This window comes from Tupaia chinensis, unplaced genomic scaffold (genome assembly GCF_000334495.1).
Source record: "Tupaia chinensis unplaced genomic scaffold, TupChi_1.0 Scaffold000024_1, whole genome shotgun sequence".
Taxonomy (NCBI): domain Eukaryota; kingdom Metazoa; phylum Chordata; class Mammalia; order Scandentia; family Tupaiidae; genus Tupaia; species Tupaia belangeri.
The window spans coordinates 56017-64527 of NW_006159454.1; the positions used below are offsets into that span (position 1 = coordinate 56017).

General features: G+C 63.2%; 2 protein-coding genes across 2 annotated transcripts in view; one reads left to right on the top strand and one right to left on the bottom strand.

The window, feature by feature from the left end:
- Positions 1-738: 738 nt before the first annotated feature.
- Positions 739-3545, top strand: THAP7 (THAP domain containing 7). Its single transcript, XM_006140187.3, has 5 exons — positions 739-812; positions 976-1055; positions 1436-1591; positions 2533-2673; positions 2879-3545. Exons 2-5 carry the CDS (start codon positions 976-978, stop codon positions 3429-3431), a joined length of 930 nt encoding a protein of 309 aa, XP_006140249.1. The 5' UTR covers positions 739-812; the 3' UTR covers positions 3432-3545.
- Positions 3546-5584: 2039 nt separating this feature from the next.
- The window catches only part of LZTR1 (leucine zipper like post translational regulator 1), a 36654-nt gene continuing 33727 nt past the window's right edge, over positions 5585-8511 (bottom strand). The window contains 7 exon segments of the mRNA XM_006140188.3: positions 5585-5922; positions 6161-6241; positions 6341-6411; positions 6414-6439; positions 7311-7460; positions 7552-7678; positions 8290-8446. Of these exon segments, the coding sequence (XP_006140250.1) occupies positions 5806-5922; positions 6161-6241; positions 6341-6411; positions 6414-6439; positions 7311-7460; positions 7552-7678; positions 8290-8446 (729 nt within the window). The 3' untranslated portion in view covers positions 5585-5805.

The window sequence follows — 8511 nt, forward strand, 5'->3', positions numbered from 1 at the left end:
CGCCACCACCAGGAGGCATGTTCACCTGCAACGCCTTCTGGGCACCTCTGCCCGGGGTACTTGCCGAGCCCCGGGGCCAGCGTTCACACTTTGCGGGGCCATGCTGGCCCTCTGACCGCTAAGTTGGACCCCTAAGTGATTTTTTAGGACCGGGTCAGGCCGTGTGGCACTCCCCCTGCCTCGGCCTCCGCAAGTCCCTGGGATACCGGGATATGCCACCTCCGCCGGGTCGGTCTGTTGGAAGGTGGACTGGCTGCTGTCACGCAGACGTGGGCGTTCTCAGCTTTCCCCGGCTGTCACGTTCCTGCAGGTCACTACAGCAGACCCTCCTGCCCACATGTCCCCAGAGTGCAGTCCGTGAGGACGCCAGCCGACCCCCCAGTCCTAGCCTGGCCCCGGGGGTACGTTTGAGCAGAATTTTGTCCGGCTCTTGCGTGCAGCGCCCGGCCGGTTTTCTCGGTGGAGCTTCCTCGGTCAAGGGCCTTTCCGGGCGGGCGGCCACCCGCGGCTCCCCGGGCACTGCCGGTTCGGGCTGCTCCGCGCCGACCCGCTGGGACCGCTTCTCCCGTGCCGGGGTGTTTCCAGAGAACAATGGCTTTGGCTTGGATCGGACAAGAGCCCCAAGAGGGGGACAGCGACGGAGCGCAGAACGCTGGGGACACGCATGCGCGACGGCGGCCGCTTCCGGTGCTCGCGTAGGACGTCGCCCCGCCCCGCCCCTCGGCCGAGCACCGCCCGCTCGAGTGTGCGGTACTAACTTCCGCCGCGCGCCACCCATCGCGAGACTTCGGCGGCGCAGCAATGGCGAGACCGTGAGTGCCGCTGACCGGAGTCAAGAAAACGGGCTGGGACGGGACTGGGACGAGATCGGACTGGGCGTGGGTCGGGGCCCCGTGGAGTGGAGCGGCGGCTGGGGGCACGAGCCCCTCCGGGCCCGTACAGCTGCTCGCGACCTAGCTCCCGCCTCTCCCCCAGATGCCGCGTCACTGCTCCGCCGCCGGCTGCTGCACACGGGACACCCGCGAGACGCGCAACCGCGGCATCTCCTTCCACAGGTCAGCGCGCGTGCGTGCTGGCGCGCCAAGGCTCCCGTGCGCATGCGCCGGTGCTGCCCGCCTCGCGGGACTGCGACTGCGCAGGAGTTTCTCAGGCTCCTGGGGACGCTTGAACTTGTGGGAGGGACGCGGGAAGGGGGCGGTCCCGGCGGGACCTAGTCCTGTCCCAAAGGCTGGCGGTCCTCTAGGCGTGGACCCGCTCCACCTGCAGCGGGATGCTGACCAAGTTGCTTTACTTTTCGAGGCCCACTCTCCTTGTCTGTGCCCGGGCGGGTGGTCTCATGACAGCCTGTGCAGGGCCTGGCCTTCCCGTCGGGGAGCACGGGCAGCATGAGCCCGGGGGCGGGCAGCCTGGTGCCCATGGGGTTGTGACTCCGCAGACTTCCCAAGAAGGACAACCCAAGGCGAGGCTTGTGGTTGGCCAACTGCCAGCGGCTGGACCCCAGCGGCCAGGGCCTGTGGGACCCGGCGTCCGAGTACATCTACTTCTGCTCCAAACACTTCGAGGAAAACTGCTTCGAGCTGGTGGGAATCAGGTGGGCCTCGCCAGGCAGCCCTGGGACAGGGTGGGAGGCGTTGGAGCAGCAGGCAGAACGGGGCACCTGGCATGAGGACAGTCTGCCTCGGCTCTGAGGACGCCGCCTCCTCCCAGTTCTTCACAGTACTGGCACTGCTGGGATCACTGGGCCCATGACCCAAAAACAAAACAAAACGAAATCCTTCCCAAAGAGTGTTCTTCAGAGTCCCAGTCCTCAGCAAATCCACAAATAAAAAACTGCTAGTGCAGCCACCCATGGCTTGGTGGTTAAGGAACTAGATCCTACATGGCTGAGTACAAGGTTCGAATCCTAGACCAGGAAGCTTGAGAAACACACGCCCAAAATCCCTCAAAAGAGAAATGGAGAAGTGATAGTGTGACCATTCCCCGCAGAGGAAGCTTTCTCCCTCTCTGATAAGCACACGTGTCATGTAGCAAAAATTTTTAAAATGAAAGACTTCTGGGGACCAGCAGTTAACATAATGGCTATGTCGCTGGACTCCTATGTAGTTGACTGCGGTTTACGTCCCGGACCCGGTGGCTTAAAACTCATGCCGGGCGCGTGTGCGTGCGTGCCCAAGATCCCGAGAGGAGAAAGGAGGAGAAGGGATTGCGGTGTGGGCATTCCCCCTAGGGGGTGATTTCTCGCTTTCTATCTCTCTCTGTCTTTCTGGCGAGCGCACGTGCCCTATAGCAAACACTTCTCAAAAAGAAAGAAAGAAAAAAAAGAACGACTTCTGGTGGAGCCTTCCCACATACCTCAACTTTGAGGAGTACCCAGGGAAGAGATCGGCGTCCCTCTACCCGTCGTATTTCCCAACCCTAGGGTGGTGGTACTGCTAGCCGCCACAGCACTGGCCCGGGATCCCGCGCTGGGCGATGAGGCTGTGCTGGCTCTGTGCTCCTGTCCCCGGCTCATCTGGGCTGCTTTTCCCACAGTGGGTACCACAGGCTGAAGGAGGGGGCAGTCCCCACCATATTTGAGTCTTTCTCCAAGTTGCGCCGGACAACCAAGACCAAGGGACACAGCTTCCCACCTGGGACCCCCGATGTCAGCCGTCTCCGGCGGTGCAGGAAGTGGTATGTCTGCAGGTGGGGGTCCCTCTCGCCTGCCCCAGGGCTGAGGGACTGGGCTTTGGGCTAGTCACCAGCAGTCCTGCAGGGCAGTTTTTGCTGTGTAGAGTCTGCAGCAGGTTCAGGTGTATGTGTCTGGCGGGGTGGGAGTCAGGGAGACTGGTGAAGCCGGGTCTGGCAAGCCTGACCTCTCGTCTCTTTCTCCCCCAAGCTACCCTGAGGCCCGAGGCCCCACGACTCCATTTTCTCCACCTCCACCTGCTGACGTCACCTGTTTTCCTGTGGAAGAGGCTTCGGCACCTGCCACTTTGCCTGCGTCCCCAGCTGGGAGGCTGGAGCCTGGCCTTAGCAGCCCCTTCTCAGACCTCCTGGGCCCCCTGGGCGCACAGGCAGATGAAGCGGGCTGTAGTGCCCAGCCTTCGCCGGAGCCGCAGCCCTCCCCACTCGAGCCGCGGCCCGTCTCGCCCTCAGCCTACATGCTGCGCCTGCCCCCGCCGGCCGGAGCCTACATCCAGAACGAGCACAGCTACCAGGTGGGCAGCGCCCTGCTCTGGAAGCGGCGGGCCGAGGCGGCCCTGGATGCCCTGGACAAGGCGCAGCGCCAGCTGCAGGCCTGTAAGCGGCGGGAACAACGGCTGCGACTGCGGCTGACCAAGCTGCAGCAGGAGCGGGCACGGGAGAAGCGGGCCCAGGCAGATGCCCGCCAGACTCTGAAGGAGCACGTGCAGGACTTCGCCATGCAACTGAGCAACAGCATGGCCTGAGGGGCTGCTGGCGGCTGGGCTTCTCCCCCCCCCAGCCTGCCTAGACAGGGGCCTGATCCGAGCTGCACCCATCGGACTCACCAAATGCCATAATAAAATGGATTCTAGAAAGAAGCCCTGCTGTCCAGCCCAGCGGGGCGCTGGAGTCTCTCTCGGCACCAGGCCTATTCCCCTGAGAGTTGCTGCATCCCCTAGAGGGTTCAGACCCTGAGCCTAAGCTCCTGGCTGTGGAGAGCAGGGCCTGGCGCTCATAGCCCTGTGCCGCGCGGTATAGACGGGAAACAGACATCCCTGCTGGGGCAGCTCCATGCCCCACCGCATCTCAGAAGGGACCCTTTCCTTGGGGCCTGGACAGCCTTTGAGGACATGTGTAAAACCCAGTGTAGACCCAGTTCTTACACAGATGCACAGGCAGGCTTCCGTCTCAGCTAAAAACCTGGGACAGCAGCCACCAACTACCTGATTTGTATGGTCAGCAGCAGCGAGGCCCCAAGAAGCTACATTTCTAGCCCAAAAGTCTGGGAAGGGGTGGGTAGAACTCAGAGGCAGGAGTGTGGTCCTGGCCTGTCCTTGGTTTCCTTTGACCTATGGGGACTGGGGCCTTGCTGCAGCTGCCCCTGGGAAACAGTGGGGTGCACAGGGCAGTTGTGACCAGACCTGACCCTGCAGGTCCCCAGCCACCACAGCCCAAGGAGCACAGTGGAACTGGACTTCCCAGTCCTAGAAGCTGCCACACGGTGTCCTGAGATTTGCTTCCTGGGCCCTCGGCCCAGACTCATTTATTCAAATCACACACGGGACAGCTGAGGGGCCACTTGCAGGGTCTGCATAGAGCAGGGTTGGCTGACAGCTGCTCGAAGGGGCTTCCAGGCCAGCCCTCTGGGAGGGGCTGTGTGGTGAGGCTGCCCTGTGGGTGGCAAGGCCCATGTTTCATGGGAGCCCGGGGTATGGCTGCGGCCCCACAACTGCCTCACGTCCGGTGTGCCCAGCTGCCTGCCTCAAGCCAGGGTGCCAATGTGCTGGCTCACTGCCTCTGCACGACTGCCCTGCAGCTCGGCCTCAGGCTCCCCTCCTCCACCTCCCAGCTCTCCTTGCACCAGGGCACTGGCTGACTTGACACGTCTGCTGTCCTTGGCCAGTGGTATCCAACTTGCTCCAGACCAGGCCTCTGAGCAAGGCCACCTCTGTGGTGGGGCCATGCCTGCCTGGCACACAACCACAGGCTGGAAACGCCCTGAGGCCAGGAGGGCTGATCCCTTATCCCAGGTGAGCGCTGGCTTCCTGGCAGCCAGGACCAAGAGGGTCTCTGGATTCCTGGTCCCAAAAAGAACTGCATCTCACATCAGGGCTGGCAGGGCCTTCTCTAGCGCCACAGGCAAGGATGCAGTAGCCTGCCAACTCCCAGCCCAGCAAGAGGAGGGTGGAGAGCGGCTTGACTTGGGTCTCCCCCAGGCAGGGGAGGGAGGGGCCGGGCTGCAGGCCTCCCACAGCCCCTCTCCCCAGTGTGGCTGCGGGGCCTCGCGGGCAGGAGTTGTGGCATGGACAGAAATGGGCACGACTGGCCAAACCGGAGGTTGGCAAAGTCGTCAGGCTGCACAGCCAGACCTACGCTGGGCACTGGCAGCTGTCAGAGGAGACTGCAGCGAGGCCTTGCGCTGTGGCTTTAAGGGATTCATGTCTGTGACAGCAAATACTCAGTGTGGACTCGGGGACCAGCGAGGCACCTCTGCTGACTTCTTGCCCAGCCCTGAGCATAGATGCACACAGAGGGGCTGGGACCCTGCAGCCCTTGAAGCCCGGATCATGCTGGCTGGGAGTGGCCCTCAGGGCCCTTCCCCAAATTCACTTCCTGGCCCCCACAGCTGTTTCTAGTCCCAAGCTCCAAGTGGGAGGAGGGACCCTCGGGCAGAACTCGGTGCAGGGGTATGAGGGCTACGTGTCCAGGTGGTTGCCCTGGTCGGGAGGGCCTCAGCAACAAAACCCAGTGCCTGCATCACCCAGGCAAGCAGTCAGGCTGAGCTTCCCACAGCCCAGACCAGGTTCCGCTGTAGTCTCTTGCTACTGACAAGTGGGGCCAGGCCCCCTGCTTCCTGCAGTGTCCCCATCACTGAGCCTGGGGCCCCCACTTGCACCTCCACACCACGAGAAGGTGCTGCCTGGGAGGGGTTCTGCTTTATCTGTTTCCTGGGTGACCTCTGTCCTCAGACAAGGTGCTTAGGGCCTCCCATTCCACCTCAGCTCCTTTTGGAGCCTCTGGGCACCCTGGCTCTTGGCTCGACAGGTGCAGCCACCTCCCAGCAGGTGCAAGCGAATGAGGCAGGTGCTGTCTCTGCAGTGGGCCAGCCCCTCTCCAGGTGGGTGGGGCGCCAGGGCCCTATATGTCGGCGCCCAGCTCCGCGCACTGCTTGTCAGAGATGTGGGAGGCCAGGGACTCTATGATGTCGAGCAGCAGCTGCTGGCTCAGCGACCGCAGCGTAGGCAGCTTGGAGACCTGCAGGACGACCACAGACCCAGACAAGGTGAAGTGGGAGTCACCGGAGGGCCAGGGAGGGTGGCAGAGGCCTCAGGATTCAGGCCAGCTCTGGGGATGCGGGTGAGCAGCAGCCAGTGGGCGACAGCCCTGCCGGCTCTTCCCCAGGGCCGCTGCTGCAGGTGACGGCCAGACTCCAGCCCCCTACCCTGGCCATGGCCACCGTGAGCAGGGGTCCCCAGGGAGGGCGGGCCCTGACCTTGGTGAACTGGTGCACGATGATGTGCAGGCAGTGCCGCTTCATGTCCAGCGCCTGCGTCTTGTCGGCCGCCTCCAGGATCTGCAAGGCTGGTTGTGAGGCACTGTCCCAGCGGCCTGGACGGCCCCTCCCCACCCAGGGTGGGCGCGGGCGGGCCTCCCCACTTGGGGGGGCACCTACCTGCAGCACGTTCTGCACCGTCACGTTCATCTCCAGGTTCTGCTTCCAGGAGGCCTGCAGCCGGTTGTTGTGTAGTAGTAGGGGGCCGCAAACAGGTAGCTGGGGCTGGTCAAGGAGCAGCCGCCAAAGGGAGCCCGTCCTCCTGCCCAGCGGCCCTTCCCACCCTCCTCCCACGTCCCTGGAGCACCCATGCCCACCCCATGGGAATGCAGAACGCCAGAGGCGCCGTGGTCGCCTCCTGCTTCTTGCTCAGGACCAGAGTGCAAGCTCCTCCCCAGGGCAGGCCCCAGGCCAGGCCCAGACACAGGGGCTCTCGAAACAGATTCTGAACCACTCAGGGGGTCAGAACTCCCATTCGAGATCCAGAGAGAATGGTGACTCCTCTCTCCTGAATGTTTTTTTTTTAGAGACTTTTTTGCTATAGGGTTGTTATGTGCACTCACTGGAGAGAAAGTGAGTAATTACCTCCCCAGGAGGATGGCCACACTGCAATCCCTTAACCTCTATTCTCCTCTTAGGATCTTGGGTACATGCACACATGTGCCTGGAGTGAGTTTTAAGCCACTGAATCTGGGACACGAACCACGGTCGACCGTGTGGGAGTCCAGCGATGTAACCGTTATGTTGCCTGCTGGACCCTCCCCTAAAAATTACCCTCTGTATGCCTGCAGAACTGTCCCAGGGCCTCACAGGCCCTGAAGGGCACCCTGCACCCCACACGCAGTGACACAGGTGGACTCACTCCGTGCCTGGTGCTCCCTGTCCTCCAGGCAGATGTGAGGGTCAAGGACCCACCCGTCCCTCCTGGCTGCAGACCTCTCCCTGCCAGCCTCCCACGTCAGAGAGCCCTTAGACAGCCTAGCGCTGGGCACAGGCACGGCTCCAAGCCGAGCTCTCCCAGCCAAGATGGAACAGCTGTGTCTCCATGCCACCGGGAGTGGGTGCTGGGGCCCCTCGGCTGTGAGGATGCAGCGAGTCCTCGGGCGGCATGTTGACCTCGCCGTAGTAGATGTAGCGCAGCATGGACTGGAAGGCCTGCCTGCTGGGCACCATCTCCCCGATGGAGATGTTCACCTGCCCATCCTCGGGCATGAAGGAGCGGAACATGGCCTCGAAGTAGCTGCATGGCAGGGAGGGGGTGGGTACACGGTCTCAGTGGACCCAGCCGGCATGGGGGCCCTGCCTGCCCTGGTGTCTGGCTCCCCACTCACCTGGAGCGAGCAGCCAAGATGGCCTTGTGGGCCGGCCGCGGGTGCCCGTCCAGCAGCAGCGTGATGTCACAGAACTCCGCGCCCGCCCCCTCCAGGTACGCCTTCATGTCCTGGATCAGAGACGTGCCTGGGGGTGTGGAGGGCCCTGAGCAGGTGTCCCCACCACCCCAGCCAACCCGAGCAAGGGGCAGCTTTGGAGTCAGCCTCAGCGCCCCATGAGTAACCCCTCCTCTTGCCTCTGCCCCACTGCTGTTCTGCACAAAGCTCTCCCAGGCCAGAGGCCTCACGCTGGCCCTGGAGCTGAACCCTCCCGCAGCCAAGGCCCTGGTATCTCCAGGTGTCACTGAAATCCAGGGGCCAGGTCAGCACAGGGCCCAGGGAGAGGTGAAGAAATAAGGAGTCTGCGATGTCCCTTCCCAGGCTGCGTGGGGACAAGCAGGACGAGCCTGTGAGGCCGTGTCCACACCCCCTCACTGTGCCTAAAGGAGAAGGGGGACCACTGGTCACGTGTCCCTGGGCCATCCGACCTGACACCCCAGCCAGAAACAGATGCCCACGTCCACTCCCGGAGATGACCAGGCGATGGCAGCTGGCTAGCACACGGCCCTCTGCAGAGCACCCCTGGAGCTGGGGGTTCTGAGTCCCGGGAAGCCCGTGTGCCTCGTCCCTGCTCCTGTAGTGGAGGAGCATTTCCAGGTCCTGTGGTGCCCACTCCAACCCAGGGGCGGGGCTTCCTACCGATGTCCACCGGCTGGTCGGAGGGGGTCCGGGGAGGCGGCTGCTGCTTCCGCCGCACGATCTCCACGATCAGGGGGGACGAGAGGCGCTCGAACTCCTTCATCATGATCACCTGGTTGAAGTGCGACTCCTTCACGACGAAATTCAGGCAGTGCTCCTGGGGCAGACAGGCGGTAGAGGCAGGGGCAGGGTTAGGCGGGGCGGCAGGAGGGGGCGGGGTCA